The 21,888-nt window shown below is 46.7% G+C and overlaps 1 protein-coding gene across 4 annotated transcripts; it reads right to left on the bottom strand.

Annotated features, from left to right (window-relative positions):
* Positions 1-600: 600 nt before the first annotated feature.
* On the bottom strand, positions 601-21,052 carry HP1BP3 (heterochromatin protein 1 binding protein 3). Of its 4 annotated transcripts, XM_079326023.1 has the most exons (14): positions 20,920-20,973; positions 19,695-19,759; positions 13,365-13,562; positions 12,849-12,951; positions 11,506-11,656; positions 11,007-11,166; positions 9,869-10,012; positions 8,955-9,035; positions 7,083-7,237; positions 6,268-6,358; positions 5,446-5,605; positions 3,526-3,637; positions 2,459-2,593; positions 601-1,734 (listed from the first exon to the last, which is right to left on the bottom strand). In XM_079326023.1, exons 3-14 carry the CDS (start codon positions 13,458-13,460, stop codon positions 1,449-1,451), a joined length of 1,674 nt encoding a protein of 557 aa, XP_079182149.1. In that variant the 5' UTR covers positions 13,461-13,562; positions 19,695-19,759; positions 20,920-20,973; the 3' UTR covers positions 601-1,448. The 4 variants fall into 4 exon arrangements, with proteins under 4 accessions (XP_079182149.1, XP_079182148.1, XP_079182150.1 ...); XM_079326022.1 differs by lacking the exon at positions 19,695-19,759 and having other exon boundaries at positions 20,920-21,052; XM_079326024.1 differs by lacking the exons at positions 19,695-19,759; positions 20,920-20,973 and adding an exon at positions 20,750-20,767.
* Positions 21,053-21,888: the final 836 nt, after the last annotated feature.

Below are 21,888 nucleotides of genomic sequence, written 5' to 3'. Positions count from 1 at the left end.
TGTGATTTTTAACCTGCTGTTTGTACCCTTCTTATAGGGTTGGGAACAATTTAGGCCATTTCTATAGGAATTTTTAAACTCCCAGTTAGAGGTAGCACACTGAGACAGCAGGTGAAAAGAATAAATTCAATGAAGCTGTTTTCTCCCTCTCTCTCTAATTCCCCTCCTCACAGCTCTTTGCAGCAGCACGTTGGAGACTGTCAGGCCCCACTGGCATCACTGCCATGGGCACAGCAGAGCAGGGACACGGTGAGACATGCTCTGAAGGAAGGTGCTGCTCTGTTGAGCAGAGAGGGGAGAGAAGGTTTCAGCTGGGTTTTTTTTTGTCCTCACTGATCACTGACAAGGGGAGAAGAGGACCAGCAAGAGGTTCCAACTGAGCTTTTTTCCTCACTCACCTTTGTCTCCAGAGAAACCAAGGAAGAAAAAGGTCAGGAGTTGGTCCAACTACAGAGCTCGGCAGCAGCTCTCAGAATAAATCACGCTGTCTTTGAACAAAGATCTGCCTCTGCAGCAAGCTGTGGTGACTGTATTCCCTTCTCTCTACCTTTCCAGGAGAAGAGGCTGGGGCGAGGAGACAATGTACACAGAAGGCAGGCCTGGAATCTAGTTTCATTTTATTTTAGCAAACCGCATGTTCTTCACTTATCAACATTTCTACATTAGCAATTTTATAGCTCTCCAACTTCTTTTTAAAAAAGGGTAAACAAGAGGTGACAAACTCAGGCTTTTCATCTCTTAAAAAAATTTGAAAGCTGGATTCAAGAAGACTTTGATATATTTTGGTTTTAAGGTAACAGATGTGGTGTGGAAACACTAATTCAAATCACCCGCCTAACCAAGAGCTGCCCCTTTTGGAACCCCTCTGACACCAGACCCTCAGGAGATGCTGAGAATCCAACTCAGCAGGCACCCCCAGGCCTGTGGCTGAGGAAAGCAGCACCTCGGGGCTCAGTGCAAGTGCAGTATGTACACGGCTCGCCCACAGAAGCGCCAAGGACCTCGGCATGCAGGGATCTAGGGAGGACTCCTCTGCCACGGCACCTTCTCATTAAAGAATCACATTCCCCCTTCATCCTGTTCCTGCTGTCTAAAGATGTAATGATCTTCTCTGAAGAATTGTTTTAAAAGCCAACCCTCCCCCCTGAAACCCATGTGGAACACCATAAATGTACAGATTAGAGACGTCCTAGAAAAGTCCTAAAATTATTGCAGAAAGTAAAGATGACTCGTTCCAGGGGAGGGGCAGGCACGAGGCAAAGCATTGAGATCTTAACAAATCCTCGGGTTGGTTTGATTTAGTTTTCAGCTTTTCCCCATCATTCAAGAAAAAAAATAAAAAAAAATTAAAGAAGTGTTTAAGCATCAGAACTAAAATACAAATGCACGTTGACTTATAAAACAAGATTGTGGATTTGACCATGGGATTCCCTGACACTGGAAACATTTTACTTTTTTGCCCGGAGAGATTTCCTCATGGTGGATTTGCCCTTGGCAGAAGGTTTCACTTCCTTCCTCCCACTAGTTGCTGATTTCTTGGAAGAGCTGCCACCAGAGGCTTTCTTGATGGCTGGGGCTGCTGGTTTGGCTTTCTTAGCAGGGGTTTTGACCTTGGGAGGGGGCTTTGCCTTGCCCCGGCGGGCGGTGGGGGTTTTCCTTGGCTTGGGTTTGGACTCTCTTCGCTTCATCGGAGGAGCCCTGCTCCGGGATTTGGGGGGGGGTCTCTTCTGCATCCTGTCAGGAAGAGACAGCACAGGAGCTCAGTGGAGGCACAAACAGTACCCAGAGCAGAGCTGCTGTCAGCAATTTGCATAAATGAAACACATCTTGGCATCTTAGAATTTGCCAGCACATTCCACGAGCTAAATCCCAAAGAGCAAGAGCTCCTCTGGTAGCTCTATACTGAGCACCTCCCATCACCACAGAGCTGCCATTGAGGCTTCCAACCCCTCTTTGTTAGGCAAATAAACATATAAATAATGACAGTGAATCAGTCAGCTGTCAGAACAATTAAGAGTCCTAAGCACTATCTCTCTACTCTAAATGGAATTTTATTACTTAACAAACAACACCATACTAAGTCCAAATTCTGAGTGAGGCGGGTCTCATATCTGGCTACAGAGCTGCAAATAATTACTGTAGGGAAAAATATTTTTAAGGAAACAATAAATACAAGAAGTTCCATGTGAAACATCACACTTTCTAAAGCAGGTGAATGAAGACAACAAAAAGAATAAACACAGGAGAAAAGGAGGAGAAAAGAGGAGGGCTTCAAATTATAGAATGGGAGAGGTCAGTATCTCTGGAACAAGGAATAACTAGAAACTTCTGCCAATACCTGTGAGCAACAGCCCTGTGGATAGGTGACCACACCAAGATTCACACCTGAGCCCTCTACAAGCTGTGATGAGACACTTATTTAATTCAAAAGAGCCCCTCATCTCTCATGCTTCCATACCTCTTCTTTGGTGGTGGCTCTTCCTCCTCAGACTCTTCCTCTTCAGATTCTTCCTCCTCAGATTCCTCTTCTTCTTCCTCATCAGATTCCTCAGAATCCTCATCCTGCTGCTTCTCTGGATAGAGCACATCTGGGCTACAAGAGGGGTCTGGTCAGACTGTGATTTGCTTCTAAGGGTACAACTCCAGGGTAGACAAGCCCTGGGAAACCCTGGCTCTCCTCTGGCACTGCAGCTTCCCCCCAAGGTTACAGCTTTAGCCTAACCCAGAAATGCCCCCCAGGGATTCTGTGATTGCTGTTGTCCCAAACCAAGGCTATGTAGCCTCTGCAATGGCAAAAACATGACAGCCTAGGAATGCACCAGCCCTAAGCTGTCCCTTCTCCATTTCTATCCCTCATTGCTCCTTCCCTTCAAACCCAGGCAGAGAAACATCAAAGAGGCAGAATCAGACTCCAGCAGCAAAGTGTGGCTGAAGCTGTGGGAACTCCTGTGTGCAATAAAGGCAGCTGGGGAGCAGGCACTTCAATGACTCTGCTGCCATTTGGCTCTTCCTGGGACACCAAGGCCTCACCCCTGGGCTCCACATGGCCCAGCACAATATCAGCTTGCAGCAGGAGAAGAAAGGCTGGTTTAGATCAGAGTAGCTAATCTAGGTCATCCTCCCTCCTCCCACCTCTCCTCCCTTAAGGAAGGAACAGCTGGGTCCTGCTCCTTTGGAGCATCCTGGCATGGAGAATCCACCCCAGTCCCTGCTCAGGTGAATTTGTTTTAGCACAGAACACTTGAACAGCCCAGCCTGCACCAAAAGCAGCATAACAGACTACCTGAGAATACTGAACCCACTATGTCTACTGCCCTTAAAAGCTTCCCTTGCTATTGAAGTCAGCTTCCTGTTCACCCAAGTAATGCCATTACCCAGAGCATAATGGGGTGACAATGTGGCAGTTCACCAGTGATTAAACCCCCCACAACATCCCTGTAAATAGGAGGCTGGCTCACCAACTTCAGCTCTGCTACCTGAGCTGTACAAAATTTCTCAACATCACTTTACAGACAAGCTCTTTACCTGGGATAATAAGGGAAGCAAAGTTGAAAGGTTCCACTGAAGCCCTTCCCAGAAATTTGCTCCATCCAGCCATTCTTCTCACATTTCTGCAGAGTTCTCTTCAGTAGATGCACTGTGAAAAAGAAATCAGAGAAAGGTTGTGTTACTATCTTTATCCTCTTGTCTGATCTCACTGCTCTCTGCTGTGCCCTCTGAAATGGCATAAATCATTTGACAGCACCATGTAACTACCTCTGTCCAAATTTAACCCAGGTCTCAGACTGTTCTCTAAAGTGTGTTTTAAAACAAGCCTTTTACCTTGTTTTTGATTTCCTCATGTTCTGTATGTTGTATGTGCTGCCTCCTTCCTCATACTGTGGTTTGCTTTTTTGTTTTGTTTTTTAAAGGGTTTTTAAAAAATATTTGGTCTAGAAATACAACAAATGAATTTTTTATTCCAGTCTTTTATTCCAGACTTTCCATTGTACACTATATAAGTATTGAAGCTCAAACTGTGCAAGTAAGGGGATCTTTATTTCTTGCACAGGGCTTGGGTTGTTCAGTCTGTTCAGAACCATTTTCAGCTTGAATTAGGGGCCTATTCACATATTGAGCTCCCAGGCAAAAACAAGATTCATTTTTAAGCATGTTCCAAAGTTTTTATAACCACAAGGCTGGTTTTACTCTGGGTGTGAAAGGTGAGTAACAGCAGGTAAAGAATTTGTCTCTAGTCAAGTCCAGTTCTGAGATGAGGCAAAAACTGGGGAGAAGAGCAGAGCTGTGCAGTGTGTACCTGCCTGCTTTCACATCTCACCAGATCCTCCTCCAGTTGCTCTCAGAACATAGCAGAGATCATCAAAATTCATTTTAGGTAACGGAAGGAGAAGGAAAACAACAGATTGCTAGCTGAGATTTCCTTATTGGCCTTGACAAGCACTGAAGGCTGGCTCAACACAGGCCCTGAGGACCAGGGACATTTCCAATGGTCCTGAAAATAAACCATGTAAGGTCTTAGGAAGCCTGGAAGCTCTTTTCCCTGCCCCAAGATGAACAAGTTACACTCAACATCCATTTCTAATTGGCAGAAGGCCTCAGGGCAGCTTCTTCAGCCCTGGAACCTGTGCTGTGTGCCAGTAACCCAGCACCAAACAGCTGTGCTGATGCTGTGCTCCAGCTCCAGGCAAAGATTGTGGGATCAGCAATCTCCTCTCTGCTCCTGAGGAATGGCACCAGCTCAGTGACACCACAGTAACATACTGATCTATGTTCAGGTTAGAGCAGAGACTGCTGTGAGCTCAGCCTGTCTCAGCTGACCTCCCTCACCAACCAACTGCATCAGGGCTCAGGCCAAATAACCCAAATAAGTCATCAGAAGATCTGCTTGAAAGCCTCTGCTCAGGCTAAAGTCAAACCAGACATTGGTGTTGCTCCCGGGAACAAAGACATGCCACATCTCCCTTCCAAATAAAATACAATTGGCTTTTCTCCCTATTTGCTTGACCTTTTAAAAATCAGATGCAAAGTAGGGCCTCAAACAAATCAGTAAGAGGGGTGCTCATAAATTTTTTAAAAAAGTTAAACTACACAAGTGCTCTAAATAAAAAGCAATTAGGAACTGCACTGATGCCAAGCTGTCCTTTTCAAAGCAGAAAGATATGAAATCAACTTGGTGATTTAAGAACAATAAAGTACTTAAATACTATTCCCCCTTCCTGGCTATAGACAAGAGAATTGTGCATTCTGTCTCAGGAACTAGCCTTTGTCTGGCTTGAAAGGGACTGATGGGAATTAAAACCACAGAGCATTTCTGCAGCACAAAGAGCTGAGCAGCTGCAGCTCCCTGCAAGCTCAACAGAGCTGAAGGTGCTGCACAGGCACATCTGCAGCTGCAGGACTCTCTCAGTGTGCAGAACAGAAGTGGTACAGGGATCAGTACTTTACCCTGGAAGTTGGAGTTGGTCCCTGGGTAATTTTCCAGGATATACTTCTTCAGCGCTGTGGTGGAGCAGGTCTTCGGTTCGTTCATGGCCGCAATAGCAGACAGGATGGCATCTTCCATCAGAGTCCCACCCAGCAGGGGCTTCTCCCCTGATTTCTTCAGCTATTTTCCAAGGAGGAAGAGAAAAGCATCAAGACAAAATTCTCCCAAACCAGGTCAGGACAAGCTCCTCTGCACCAGGTGGGTCGGCGCTCCTGCATTAGCACAGATACGTTTAATATTAAAACACTGAACAGGAAACGCTGCTCTCCCAGCTGTAGGTGGGAGGACATGCCTAGTCAGCCAGCTGGCCTGTGGGGCTTTATCAGCAACACCTCACCCCAGCCCTCAAATACACTGCAAGGATGTGGCAGCCTAAGGGACTATTGCTCAGGGGAGGAAAGAAAGCAAAATAAATCACATCTTCCTCCATCCCACGGACCAAATGTACTCTGCGGCACACCCATGAGTAAAAGATGCACAGGCATCTGGGGTACCTGCTGCACTTCCAGTGAGGGATGGAAAGGAAAGCTTACCCCACCAGTTCCCCTACTGTGTTGGTGAGTCAGAGCTGAGCAGTGCATGCAGCACGCTCAGCAAGGGAACAGGGGACTGCTCCTGAAATGGAGACCAAGAAGAGAACAAGAGTCCTACTGCTTCATAGGTGGACAAGCTCTGAGCATGCCAGGCTGCTGAAGAAAGGGCGACCCGGTGAAACCAGGGGATAAGGCGTAGTAACTGACATCCAAGGCTTGTGGTGAACAGAAATGAACCCAGTCTCTGACCTGGAATGTCCCAGATGCTCCCTTCCCTGTGATCTGCTCTAACTGGCCCTTCTCTACAGCTCTCTGCAGGGCATTCTTCAGCAGCTGGGGTCTGAAACAAAGGAGGAGAAAGCTTTACTGACACACAGTGACAGCTCCAAAAACAAAGAGAGGAACAGTGCTTGGCAGCCTGTGAGCAGAGCAGCACTTAGAGTGTCTATATGCAGACACTTTAAATGGAGACCTGTCAGGGAGGCTTGGTGCCCAGCAGAACAGGCTCCAGGCTGGGAGCCAAGCGGCGGCGCAGGCTGGGTGTGACGGCACCGCCGGCAGCTCCGGGACACAGCCCTGCCACGGATCCACTCACCTCGAGGAGCACATCTGGATGTGGTGGGTACTCAGTCAGCTCACAGGCAAACAAGGGGCTGACAAAACCCCATTAGAGGTGACACACAAGATTTTCCTAGTTTTGCTCTCCAAGCCTCAACTCGCTCCGTACAGGTCAGCTTAAAGATTACTGTACATATGTGTTGACTAAAGCATCCAGACCCAAGGGGGATGAGACCCCAAGGACAGGCCTTCACATCCAGGCAGTAAAGGGATATGAGTGTGGTTAAGGTGTGCAGAGCAGTGCTGCTGGTGCTGTCAGGAACAAAGATGAGATGTGGAGGGATGCAGGGAAAGGCACAGTTTTCCCTCAGGCTTTCCCACAGACCCTGCAACTTGGAGCAGCACCTGGCTTAAATACCAGACTGAATCATTGTGAAACAAGATAGAATGAGGGGAAGGCCAAGTCTCCCCAATCCTCTGCTTGCTAAAGCAACTCCAGCACTTACCTTACATCTACTTTGAGTTTGGGGTAATACTGAGACACGTATTTCTTGATCAGGCTGTAAGAAGCTTCCTTGGGCTCGCACAGGCGGGTGAAGGCCAGTGGCAGGACGTCCTCCAGCTTCACCTGCTGCTCTGCACTCAGAGCTGAAGTGCTTTTCTGAAATACACAGACTTTATGCATCAGCAGGGCCTAAAACTCTTGGTTTCTGAACCAGCAATACACACGTGGGGATAAGTGCTCCCACGTGCTCAGAAGTGATGAGCAGGAAAGTCAGGTGCTGTAAGGCAGTTTTTTAACAACTTAAAATGTTTCGCTTAGGAGATACACACCAAATCTGGCTGAATTTCCATAGGTGTTTTAGGAAAACTTTACAAATACAAATTGCTGAGTATCTAATGTCTCTATTTTTAATAATTTCCCTCCTCTTGCTATAGATGTTTTCCTCTGCCACCCTTCAATGAGACAGTAGAAAAACCATAAAACCATAGAATTATTCAGTCTGGAAAAGCCTTCCAAGATCATTGAGTTTAAACACTAACCCAGCAATGACAAAGTTACCACCAGACCTTGTCCCCGTGGGCCACATCTGCAGGATTTTTTAAGATTTCCAGGGATGGTGACTCCCTGGATCCTCTGTGCCAATGCTTTACAACCCTTTCTGTGAAGATGATGATACATGCTGACACGAAACGTTAAACTCATCAACAGGACCTGTTTACACAAATCAAGTCTTCCCCAAAATGAACAGCTAAACAGGAGTACTTTTTTTTTTTCTTTTTGAAATAACACAATAAAATCCTGATTGAAGCCAACATTCCACTCTGAGTTTTCCTCCACCCCTTTTGTTACTGAAAGGGGACAAACATGGAAAAATGGTCTGTTCTTTATAAAGAAAATGTGCTGAAGTTCAGTGATTTGATACTGAACAGCAGCTCTGCAAACAGTGCAGTGGGTGAGGGAGCTGCTCCCCTGCCAGCTGAATTCATCCAAAACATTTGTTTTGCTGCAACATAGAGAAAGTAACTGGGAACAAAGACACCCATATGCTGCAGAGAGAGGTGATGTGTCAGCAGGTATCAGCTGCCTTGCTCACACTTCTCTTGGAGCCAGTAAGCTCTGCTTAAAAAGTTCCACTGCAATTAGTTTTCTCCACGGCACTATACCAAGTGTGTGAACATTTCCTTCAGTTTTAGGGCTTTTGGTCACCCCAAAAGGCAAGAGATGACCACCAAGATGTTATGTGTCCAAATTCAGCAGTCTAATCCAAGGGATTGGCTATTCCTGCTAAACATTTTGTAACTGCAGTGTTAGGAATGTGTTTCACACACTCAGCACAGCATGGAGTAGAGATCAACAGTGCTGGAACCACAACTAATTGTGAAGCTCACAAAACCACCCCCTTCACATTAATCCCCAACAACACCCAGCATCAGTGGCTTTCTTTCAGAAGCCTTAGAATATCTTCTTCTTCCCTGTCCTCAGAGCTGATGGGAAAACATTCCCCTCAGTCCTAAAGACTGAAGTCTTCCCTTTATCCACACAACAGCAGCATAAAACTCTCTTCCAACACCTCAGAGGCACCCCTCTCTGCCCAGTAAAGAGAGAGAGTTTCATGGTTATTTAGTTTTCTGCCTAGAACCAAAGCCTAGGGGGTTAACATAAACATTTTAAAACTGAGATTTTGATCATTTGACTTGGGTTTCATTCCTCATAGTAGCTTTCTGATTCTGATACCAGTGGGATGGGGGTTTTAATCACTGTACTTGGGGAGAAAAACATCAAGGAGCAGAACACTGGGTTGAGAACATTGGGTAGGCTACATGTGCTTCACTGCAATACATTTCAGAGTGTTGTTTAAAATGATCCATCTTACCTTTCTGTCTCTGGATTTTGGAACAGTTTTTCCTGCATTAGACACCACCACAAAGCTCCCAGAAGCTCCCTTTCCTTTCACCTGGTTCAAGAGAAAGTCCATTTCAGTCCCTAACAGAGTAACTCAGAATACTAACAACCTGAGAGGGACTTACTGACATTATGATGCAGATTTTGAATGCACTGCCACCTTGCAGTGGGTTTTTATGGCAGAAGCCTGATTTGATCCCACTGAAACTTGAGTAAGATCAGAAGCTGCACCAGACATTGGGACATATTCTGCTGTCCTGACCAGGAGATCCTGACAGATATCACAGGCATAAATTACAGTGTTAAAACCCACACTTCTGCAGAAGTGACCCTGCTGGACTCACATGCTGCTGCAATGCTGTGTGGCACAACACCCATAAATGGCCAGGAATTGCACAAAAAACCAACAGTGCCAAGTATGTGACTGACACAACAGTGCTGAAGTCCTGCCAGTGTCCAACAAAGCAGAGACAGAGGTTGATGAACCTCTATAAGGGAGAACATGCTCAATCCACACATCTTCTAATGCAGTTAAGAAATCCCTATGCAGTTCCCACAATCATGGAATGGTTTTGACTGGAAGGGATCTTAAAGATTACCCAGTTCTAGCCCTGCCATGGGCAGGGAGGGACATCTGCCACTATCCCAGGTTTCTCCAAGCCCCATCCAACCTGGCCTTGAACACTGCCAGGGATAAGGCAGCCACAGCTTTTTTGGACACCCTGTGCCAGGGCCTTCCCACCCCACAGGGAAGGATCATTTTCCATATCTTATCTGACCCTGTTCTCTGAAGCCATTCCCCCTTGTCCTGTCATTCCAGGCCCTTGGAAATAGTCCCTCTTCAACAATGCCATCTCCAGTGCTGCTCCACAAAGCAGCTCTTACCTGCCTAATGATTCCCCTCTCCAGCTCCCTTTTCAGTGCCTGCTTCAGGAGGTATCCCCTCCTCTCCAGCTCCAGCGAAGGGTACTTGTGGATGATGTATTTCCGTATTGCAACCACCGAGGCACCGCTCTTCTGAAAGCAGGCCTGAAACAGAAACTAACATTAGGAACTACCTGCACTGGAATTATCCTGAGTAGGGTGGAAGAACAGAGATTGGACTGATGCACAGGGGCCACCACAGATGCCAAGGCTGGCCTTTTCTCCACTATGAATCAAGTGTAGGACACGACTAACAAAATACTTAACTTTCCCCCTTCTGAGTAGCTGGAGAACAACACAAAAGCAGCACAACAAGCACGTATCTACTACTCTGCTCTGAAACACTCACACAGAATGGCTTTAAATAAAAAATACCCACATTTTGGTAATGCTGCACAACTGATTTACTAACATTTTATTAATGCAAGACAGAGTAAACATTAAGCCAGAACATCCTGCCAATTATTTTTTTTAAGAAGATGGAGGATTGACATCAGTAAAATAGCAAAACATAAGGTGAAGTTCATTTTTTGAAGATGGATGGAAAGGCCATCTTGCAAGTAAGGCTGGTGGAGCCCACCCTCCTCTGAAGGGAGCAACCAAGTCTTGAGGGGAGAGTAGTAGCACAGCTACAACACCAGAGATCTCCTCTTACAATCAGGAGGGATAAAGTAAACCAAGACCACTTTGGAATGCAGGTTTACAGTATCTCCATTTGCCCTGAGTTAGAGTAAGTCATTGCTAAAAGAAAGCACACATATCAAATAAATGGCTGAATCCAAGTAAATGGAGTTAAATGTGACTAGGATGCACAGCAAACAAAATTATGACTGCAATCAAACAGGTCATGCCATCCTAGCTGTTCCTCATAATGCAATTAGGGAGGGAAACAAATCCTAAACAAAGAAATCAGCTATAGGGCCCCTCATCATCCTCATGGACTCTCACATCAGCTCCATGGGCTTCCAGGCACAAGCATACCCATCTTACACACTGAGCTTCCTGCTAACACACAGCACTGTCACCCCAACCTCAGCAAGCTGGGCTCGTGTGGTTTAGGATGCAAAGTGAACAAAAGCCACGTCTGTGTCCTGCTTGCCTTGATGGCCTCGGTTAAGATGGCGTCCATTTTGGGCCGGGAGGTGGCGGCCACCTGCGTCTGCCTCTGTGCCCGGGCCAGCTGGCTGGCTGACAGCGTGGCCCACGCAGGGATGGTCTTCTTCACCTTCTTCTCCTTCTCCTTAGACTGGTCCTTCTCGCTTGGGGAAAATACAGAGAAGGGTGAGAAAGAAGCACTAAAACAAGCCAATTAACAGGACAAAGCCCAGAACATCTGACATTATTTAAATTTCGGTAACTTAAGGACTATTTTGATGTTGCTATTAGTGAAAAGGAGACCTTCTATCACTATTCAGCCTCACATGTTCCAGAACAGCAGCTCCATGTGATCAGTAGCTTCTTCCTTAGAAGTATCTTAAGGAGAGGCACCTTAAGGCACTCATTTTCCTTTTCTCTCCCACTATCTTTTTTCTCTGTAGAGTCTGACTTCCCTCAGAACCCTACACAAATCCCTGAGTTCAGCACCAAGCAAGCCTTACTCCTTTTTGGTTTCTTCTGAGGACTTTGTTTCCTCCTTCCCTTCATTCTCAGGTTCCTTTGGCTGTTCTGCTTCACTGGATGCAGCAGGTAGGGTTTCAGTCTCTTGTTCCTCTCCAACAGAGGCAGATTCCTCAGAGGTGACTTCTGCATCTACAAAATGTGAAAAAGCATCAAGCTGGTCCAAAACCAGCTTTTATTCTTTAGGAAGGTAGAGGGGGAAAAAAGTCAAACTTAATTATTTCCCACCGATTTATTTTCACTAACTTACATGCACTATTTAAAAGCAATTTTAAAAGTGAAGAAAAGTACTGAAAAGAGCTTCAATAAAGGTGCAATCAGACCTGAAACGCCAGAACAACTGCAAACAACATATTGCAACATTTTCACAACAACCAGTTCCAACAGTGTTCTCCTCTTAACTCCACAAGCTGCTGTTGCAGGCAAGCCTAAGGCTGTCTAAGAAGTAGCTTTGCTTATGACCCAGTTGTTTTCAAACCCAAAAGCACCTGAAGGATAATTACAATTCCATCACATTTTCCCAGACTGGCAAAGTTTTAGGTGGCATGTGCATGGGCAGGAGCACTTGTATATAAGAAGGATCAAATCCAGCCGGAATCAACTTACCAAGGAAATAAAAAAATACATAAAAGTATATTTAGCTGACAACAGGCCTTAGATAGTGTGCTGCCTATTAGATAAAATGCATATAAACTGAAAGGCCACACTCTCTGGATAAAGAAGTGCCCACCAACATTGCTCTGTGCAGCTTAATCATTTCTGGTACATTCCTGTGTTGTTTTCCCATGGAGGCATTTAAAATACACAGTAAATTAAGAGTCAGTTTTGTAGGTAGTTTTTATACTTGTGACACCAAAGACACAAAGTCAGTGAAACCAACTGACTGTAATAGTGAGGCCAAGCTGCTAAGACAGCCACATTAATATCAGGCTAGACTGCATGACATGTTGGGGTAAAACATTTTTCCTAGAAAAAAAAAAAAAAAAAAAAAAAAGAGTACTCTGTTTTTCCATTCCTTAACTCCATCTTTTGATCTCAAATCATCTTTCTGACACTACTGAAACTTCATAATTTCTTTACCCGAAAGGATGTGCAAACTTAAATGGGATGATATTTAGCCATATTTTCATGTCTGGAGTAACACAGGGTACAAAAGACAAAACAAGTGGGTTCAGACTGAAAACAGTGTCTGCAAAGTACAAATCCTGGAAAAGCCTTTGACAGGGAGAAAAACAATAATAACATTTTCATCCTGGCTGCAAGGTTTTTCAGGAGTTTCAGAGGCATGTTTGGATATACATTAACCCCTCTAGACTGACTGTACCTGCTTTGACCTCCTCCCCTTCAGCAGGTTTGCTTTTGGGAGGAGTTTCCCGGGAGGAGGAATTCACCGAGCGACGGATCGGCATCGTGTCGTCTTCCACTTTCTACAAAAAGCATGGGAAAATCAGCACAGATCCTGGAAAGATTCTGAAAGTTTTGAAATGGGATTAAAGTAAATGAAAGCAGCAAAGGTAGAAATAGTCTGGTTTGGATTTTTTTAGGATGGTAAAAGACAATAGCCCTCAAACCAGCTTCTTCAAAGCATACTAAGAGGGGATAGTTGCACATTTTACAGTTATAAAAGAAATAATTTCAATTCCAAATTAAATGAGATGAGCATTTGAGGATTTTGACAGACACATCATCTCAGGGAAAGCAGGGAAGGGGAAGCAGAGCTTGTTAGACTCCCAGCTGAGTTTCCTAGAATTAGGGGAGAAAGAGTACTAAGTAACCTTGAGCAGGTCTGGAAGTCAAGGACTGATCCAAGGGCAAGCTTGGAGAAAGGGCCAGCCCCTACCTCACTTAACTTGTCCGTGTGGATCAGCTGAGCTCCCGTTAAGAGTGGAAGCGCCTTATGATGCACGGGTTCAGCTTCAGACAGATCAGTCGACATTTAAATTAATTTCTAGCCTCAAGTTCAGGTAACTGTGGAGCCCCAGGTTTTAACCCCAAGGACTTTTTCCTAATGGTTTTCACAGTGCAGTGAGGAGTCAACCTAAAGTACAGAAAAGATGTGGTGTGAAAATTAACAAAACAAAAACATCTATGTCCATGTATCTATCAAATTAAAGATTAAAAAGAAAAGGATAAATGACTTACAGCTCATGACTAACACAACTGACAAGCAACACTTGCATTCAACAAAGGTGCTAAAACAGGTATGCAAACTGGAGAGTTATGGGTGGAGCAGAAATGGGAAAGGTGAAAGCCAGACCTGCCCCATTAGAAGATGGCTGAAAGATAAAAAGGCTCTTTAAGTTAAGGGCAAGCATTGATGAGAAGCAGCCATTGCACTGTGCCCTGAGTGAGGGAACTGGTCTCACTGTGACTTTGGATAAAAGCAGGAGCTGGCACATGGAGCTAAGGAATGACACCTTTACATCTGTCAAGCAGAAGATACAAGCATTGGGAACCCAAGCCATGGCCCCCCAAACTAAACCCCATGCAATTTAAAGAAATGAAGGAATCTTTTGACAAAAAAATGACAATCAGAAGAGCAGTCTCCATGCCTTCTACCAGAAAACAAGCTTGCCAAAGCCCTGCTCCAAACACATGCACTGTCATGGATAACAAATGTGTCAAGCTTAATTTAACCCTCATCAAGTCTCACCCCCTATTGCTATTATGGTTTTACAGCCTTTCTTACCTGCTGCCCATCTGCCTGCACTGGTCTCTCCTAAGGAAAAGGGCTCCACTAATTCCACCACAAAACTGGGATTCATTGGCTCATTCACTTCCTCTCAGCATCCCCTTTAAAACCTCAGAAGCAAAGCCTCACCTCCAGCAAGCCAGGGCTGAACCTGCCCCAACTGCATCCAAAGCCTGAGCTCCAGCCTGCCCTCCTCCCTTCCTAACAGAGGAACAGCCAAATGCCCTGTTTTCACCTGCTCTCACCTCCTTTGGCTCAGAAGGCAGGCACTTACCATAGACTTTCTCTTTTAATAGGTATTTCTGCAGCCTGGGTGTTTTCCTCTTGAACAGACCCAGCACCAGTGGGAAAACCTCTGTTTTCAAGCAGACTTGCACCAGAGTTTCAGCACTGCTCTACCCATTGCTCTGCACCACATCAGCACCACTTCTTGCCCAAAAATATGGGCTGTCATTGCTCAGCGGTGGGGATCCCCTACTCAGTCACAGGCAGATCTGATAGGAACTGAACAGCCACTCTGAAAACCCACGGGGAGCTGGTCCTGCCTCAGCACCAGGGAAAGCAAAGCCCAACAGCACTGGATATTTTCTTCTGAGGCAAAACAAAAAGATCAAAACACATCACATACCAAAACAAAACAAAAAAAAAATAGATGAATGAAGCTTTCTTGTGAAATGCCAGGATGTGAAAATACACTAATTGTCAGCTAGAATATACAGAATATAGCACAGCACTAAAAAAAAAAAAAAAAAAAAAAAATTGGCCTGTTTTAAGGGACCTTCATTCCTCAAGTGTGGAAAGTGAAGGAAAAAAAAAAAAAAAGAAATTTTTCACCAGGCTTCAGCTCAATATCCAGTGTTTCTTTTCTAGCAAGCAGAGTCTAAAGCCCTTTAAGAAAATGCCAGAATTTTGAAGTGAGTCCTAAAATAACCAATTACATATTCCCCCTCAGGGAAATCAGTTGGGGGCTACAAAAGACACATTCCCTGGGATTAAACACACACACAAGCCACACTGTGGCTGACATGGTCCTGGGGTTTAATTATTTTTATGACTGCATGACACATGCATGAAAACAGTACTCCCAACTTTGACTTAAAATTCTCCAAGTTTTGAAAACCCTTTTGTTTAGATCAGTGCACAAAGCACTGGAGTCTTTTTGCTCTCAAGAGTACAACTTAGCACAATTTCTGGCTTCTGTGCCTACAATACACAGACAAGCCAGATCCAGCAGAAATTCAGGCTTGGTGATTCCCTCTGCATTCCCAGGCATGGATCATCTCCTGCTCAAAAGGCCCAGGGAATCAAAGGGGCAGAAGGACTGCAAAGCACTCATCTCCAGGGCAAGGTCAGGAGCCCCACCTCCTGAGAGCATCCTCCCAGGGACTGTGCCTGCTCAGCCCATTTCTTTCCATGGGGGGCATCAAAAGTGGTTTTCCTTACCAGGTGTGAAATATCAACCACAAAGCCTGAACTCAGCTTCTCAAAAAGATAAAAGTGAAAAAAGAGAAAGTTTGGCAATGACAATGCAGAACACCTCATTCCCCTCTCCAGATAAAACAGGTTCATGTAAAGGAGAAATTAAATCACTCAAACCAATGATTACCTGGACATGCTATTTCAAAAGAAAACTTTAAATGGGAACCACAGCTACAGTCACAACCATCACTCAATAAAAAAATGAAAGTAACAACTGTGTTTTACATTTAGACAAACATCAAAACACAAACATTCTGCCTTGAAAGGTGATAGAGGGCACCAGCTGAGGATGTAGTTTTCAAGGTGGTTGTTGGGTGATTTTAATTGACATTTAAATCTGATCAACTGTCAAAAAAATACAATTACATCAGCTGTGAAAACACCACCAGGGCACTAAGTTTCACCAAAGTGTAGAAAGTCACTCCTCAGAGCGACACCCCTTTTTCTACAGGGAAACTGCAGGTTCACAGGCTCCCAGAAAATCATGAACTAGTTATTTCAAAGTAGAGAATCCAGGACCTGATAAGCAAAAAACCTCCCCAGACTGCTGCATTTCTAGATTAGCACGAATGTATTCACTCTCCCAGCTCAGGGAGTAGCTGCTAATGGAAGATACAAAGGTACAGAGAACCACCTATAGCAATTTCCTCCTGAACTATCATGTCATTAGGAATAAATACAGGGAGGCTTCAGGTGAGACACATTTTTGATAATATTTCCACAGTGTGGAGTCCCTCCACTAATATTAGAGACACAAGAATGTTAAAAAAAAAAGAATTAAAAATTGTCTGAGTTCTTGAATTTCTGCTGACTTTAAGATATTTCAACTTATTTCAGCCTTCAGTCTCCTTTGAGAGAAAATGCTCCAGGATGAATTAGGTTTTGAATGTGGCAATCCAAGTGTCAGGCTGGCAGAAACTCCAACTCCCAGGAACTCAGGGTAGGGTGAGCAGGCTGAAAACAAATATGCAATGGAAAAAGGAGGAAGTGTATCCAATCCTGGGCCAGAGGGGTGTCCCCTTACTGTCACACAACACCTACGGGTGATTGATGTACTTAGACACGACTGGGTACAAAGTACATGACACCAGCCTAGAAATGAGGTCAAAAAGGGCTAAAAAAAGCTTTTATGCACTTGCAGGTTAGAAGGCAGGGCATCAAGGGGTACAAATCCAACAATTTGGCAAGTGGTGCAAGCACAAACAGCTGTTTGTTATCAGAAAGCCTTAAAAAGCAAAGTAAAACTGGGTTTAAAACCATGCTATTGATTATTAACAATTAAACCCCAGGCTATTGATTATTGACAGACAGTTACTACTCTGTAATGCAGAAGAGTATTTAAATGACTTGGAAACTGCAGAAAAAAAAAACCACAGGAAATGTTAATACTTCTGCAAATCCAAATCAAACATGCCAAAACTCATCCCCTTCCAAATTGCAAGCTGCACAACTCTTTCAAGGCTTTATTCCTGAAATCCTCAAAGCCCTTCCCTAAAATCCCAGCCCAGGTAGCAGATATTTTGTCTAACCCTCAGTATCCACATGGACAGTGTATCATGCACAGTATATCATCCTGGATACAAATGTCTGTCAGGAGTTCTCAGCCCGTGCAGTCACTGCCTGCACACCGAGGTGTTCAGCATTCCACCTCGGCCTTTTCCAGCTTGTGGAGCTCCCCGTGGTCTTGGCTAAGTCAGCCCAGGACTACTTAGTCATTTAAACCAGTCGAAAGTCCTGCAGATTAATAAAACATGCTATTGAATAAAGACTACAAAGTTAGTTCCACCTTCTCTCCCACGTGGCTGAGCACAGCCGGCATTCCCATCACTCGTGCTGCATGCAGCAAGTTTTATCCCGATCCTGAGGGCCGGCATTTCCCGGGAATTTCCCCTGATCCAGCTCCCGGGTCTGCATTTGCAGCTCTGCTGCGCTGGAGGCTCCCAGGGCTGCTCCCGGCTACCGGAGCTGCACAGAGCAGCTCGTTTCAATTAAGCAGGAGCAGCGGTCCAGCACACACTTCCCAGAGCTCCCCCCTTGCCAGGCAGCACATTCCTCAGCCTGGCTGTGTTACAGAGCCCATTTCCATCCAGCCCTTCCCTTGGTGGGGGAAAAACAAACTCCAGGTACTTTAGGGTTCAGGAGAGCACGGCAAAAAATCCTTCACACTTCTACCATCCAACCACAGGAATTCCTATACTCAGAGACACAAATGAGGATTTTCATTTGAAAACATTTTCATTCAGCATTGAATTTGAGCCTCTGACTCCAAATGCCACGAATGCAACCCAGCTTACACCTTGCCTGTCCTGATTTTTAAAGAGCACAGTAAAAATTAAACCATGCCTTCTGCACACACAGATGCTGCTTTCACTGAAGGAAAAAAAAAAAGGGCAGGGGGGAAAGAGGCACATTACTAGAGTGAGACTGATGCTCTGGCCCAGGGCTGAGCACAGTGCTTGTGTCTGTTAGGGTTCAACACCAGCAACCCCAAGCCAGCTCAATCCCACATCTGCTAATTAAAACAGAAATAACCACCCATGCCTCACCTCCACTGTTCTTCTCACAAAGAACCCCAGCTCAACAGAAAACCACTACACATTTCTGATCTCTCTCCATCAATCTCTGACCTGCACAGAAGGCAATAGGAACAGAGTTTCCATTGCCTGGATTATTTTGCATTCCTACACCCAGGAGTTTTTCCTCATGTCCCCAAACAGCCACAGTCAGCGAGTAATTTAAATTACACCACCATCATAGCTAAAACTCACAGAAACTTCAGCCAAGGGATTAATATGAAGCAGAATTTCTGCCTGCATGGCTGTCTCAAAATAATCCATCTCCACACTGATGTTCAGGATCATGATGGTGACAAGCTCTGAGGAACAACAGCTTTGAACAGTTTTTGGCTAGAATGGCCCTTGTTTCAAATTCTCCACACAGCCACTGAGGGAAGAAATCACCCCCATTAGAGTGCAAAGGGTTCAGCTTTAAATTTAAAACAAGGCCAGGTCACAAAATTAAAACAACTCCATCATGAAAATCCCTTGCTGAAAGTTTTCATAGCCTTGGATAAAATAGCTTAATTCAGGATCCAACTTCATGAATTTTGACAAACTGCTGACACCTGAATGAAAATTTAGGCTGCAAATGTTACATAACAGGGTTTGAACCCTAAATAGACCTTGCCTAGATAGAGTAAATTTAAAATCACTGTATAAACCCTCCTCCCAACTGCTACTTATTCAGCTATCATTTATTATTCTACAGACAAAACTATACATTATAAAAGCCATTATCACATGGCAGATTGTAAGAAATCTACCCACACCTCCCATTATAGTGCATCAATGTAACACGTCTATTCCCTCTCACAGAAGTTTAAATCCTCAGAGGACCCCAGGTCACTTGTAAAAAAAAAAAAAACAGCTGCCAAAAGATTTACATGTCACTTTCTGCTGAAAGGGAAAAAATACACAGGACAAGATATTCTGAAGACAAAAACAATTCAAGGAGCTTCTGCCTGATGAATGCACATGATGAATTGAGAAGATCATTAATTAGCAAGCTCACACAGGTAAACAAAAGAAAGCTCCAAAAGTCACCTTTTTTCCCAAGGTATTTATACCACGTTCTTCCCCCACAACAGGAGTTAGGTGTTCGCCTTTTTCTTTTTTTTTTTTTCCCTCTAGTCACTCCTGATTTCCAAGGATCTCCACTCTACCCAAAAATTTTTTTGAAGTCTCACCTGATGAAGGTCTGGGCTCTCATGCCCAGTGCATCAAACACCTCCACTCTTGAGCTGAGCTCCCCTCCCTCCTCCCACTGCTCTCGTGGAGAGGGGATGCTGCTCACAAACACAGGCACTTCCGAACCTTCCCGCCTAATGGCAGCTGCTTGCCAAAGAATGCTGGCCAACTCTTTCTTGAAGATGCTAAAAATACTATTTATGGTCAAAGCAAACAGAAGTCACGTGCTGGGAAATCAGAGTGCAACACTTACTCAATAATTAGACAAGGACTGGGAAGTGACACACTCGCTAACCCAGAAATAATTCAGTAGGGCTCCTAAGAAGTGAGAAACACCCGAGTATCAGAGAAATACCACACTATAAACTAACAGTCTCTGCTACACTGTATAAAGGAGCCAACACACCCACAATCCCACATTTTCCAACGTTTCTTCTGCAGCACAGGCTAGGCAGTTCCACAGGGATTTGCAGACACTGGTTAGTGGGAAAACAGTTAAAATACACGTGGGAAGGATTTGTTCCGAACGGTGTTCCCGGTCTGGGGCTGTCCGCAGGTGAGGCAGGTAAGGTGGTGGGGCCCCCTGACCTGGCAAGAGCCACCGCAGAAGCTGCACCTTCTCTCCTTAAATCGCTGCAATGTTTTACCTAAAAACAGCCCAGAGCGGCAACAAGGATAACGACAAAGGAATGGAAGCCTGCCTGAACAGCCTCATTCCAGACTGGAATTTAACAGCCCTCTCTATAGGGAATGGTGCACTACGGGGAGGAAGGTGATTAACATTCCTGAGGCGGGCTGTGAGCACCTGGGCGCAGGGAGGCACTCGGAAGTGCCGACAGGTCTGTATCCATCGCTATCAGCGCACAGGGGAATTAGGGCTCTTCTAAGAAGCGGAGCCACACCGAGGTTCCCCTCGAGTGCTGGCATTTCTCGGGCGTTGAGGAAGTGAATTAGTGCAGGCAAAAACCCAAACAACCGCACAGCTAAGCAGCCGAAAGGCGGGAAGGCCGTGGCGTGAGCCAAGGCGCTGCCTAAGTTTATAAATAGCGATTATTTATTGTGTCGCGGCCCTGTCGGCCGTTGACCTTCCCCGGGGCTCGCCCCGTGTCGGCGGGACGGGAGCGGCGCGTTTGAGACCCGCAGCTCCTTTGTGCGGCCCCGCGCCCGCCAGGCCCTGCCGAGCCCGGCGACACCCGAAGCCCGGGGCCGCCTCCTCGGGCCTGCGCAGGCCCGAGCCCACCGCGACATCGCGCCAGGCCCGCGCAGCGTGTCGCGACTTCCCAACACGACGCCCCCGCTCCCCCAGGCCTGTCAGGGCAGGGAGGACCGGGGGGGGGAAAGGCGCTCAGGGCAGTTCCGGGGCCCCTCCGGCGGTGTCGCCAGCCGCCCCCGCGCCTCGCACGGCACCCGCGGCCTCTCAGGCGTGGCCCCGTGTCCCGCCCGGCGCGGCGCCGGAGGCGGGCGGGGCCGGGACTCACCGGGCCCGGCGGACACAAAGCGGCGGCGCCTCCAATGGCGGCGGCGGCGGCGGCGGGACGGGGGGCGGCCGAGCGGGGGAGGCGGGGCCGCGGCGCGGGGGCGTGGCCAGGTGGCGCCGCCGGCCAATGAGGGGCCGCGGGCATTTTTTGAATGCCGCCCCTTCCCCCCAGCCCCATAGCCTCAACGTTGCGCGGCAGTACGCATGCGCGGGGCGGGATTGCGCACGCGCTCCCCGCCACTACTGCGCTGAGGCGATTCCCGCCGGCTGGGGCGGCTGAGGGGCGAGAGCCGCCCCCGGGACCTGCCTCAGCCCCGCCGGGCTGGGACCGCCCCACCGAGCCCTCAGCTCAGCCCCACCGAGCCCTCAGCTCAGCCCCGCCGGGCTGGGACCGCCCCACCGAGCCCTCAGCTCAGCCCCACCGAGCCCTCAGCTCACCCCCGCCGGGCTGGGACCGCCCCACCGAGCCCTCAGCTCAGCCCCGCCGGGTTGGGATCGCCCCCACCGCCCCTCAACTCAGTCCTGCCGGGCCCTTAGCTCAGCCCCGTTGGATCCTCACCTCAGCCCCCCAGGCTGGGACCACGCCGCCGCCTCCTCAGCCCTGCCAGAATCGTGTGGACGTGTTCCTGTGTCACCTGCTCCAGGTGACCCTGCCTTTGCAGGGCTTTGAACTGGGTCTTCTTCAGAGGTCCCTTCCAACTCCTGCTGTTCTGTGATTCTGTGCGTTCCCGTGAATTCCCGTTCCGGAGCACTCCAGCCTGTATCTCACCTCCAGCTGTATCCTCACGCTCTGCGGTATCCCCAGTGCCGCTTTCTTTTTGCCTCAGCCTCTTTACCCCCATCTCTCATTAACTGTGTAATTATTGCCTGCCACAATTACACCGGTGCCAGTGCTGAGGTCTGGCTGCAAGTTGGGAATTTTCTGTCACAACAAGTTTTCGCATGCGGGAAAGATCCCTTTCTTGATGAT

The sequence above is a fragment of the Erithacus rubecula genome (assembly GCF_903797595.1).
Source record: "Erithacus rubecula genome assembly, chromosome: 24".
NCBI classification, from domain to species: domain Eukaryota; kingdom Metazoa; phylum Chordata; class Aves; order Passeriformes; family Muscicapidae; genus Erithacus; species Erithacus rubecula.
This window is presented reverse-complemented; position numbering and strand designations above follow the sequence as displayed.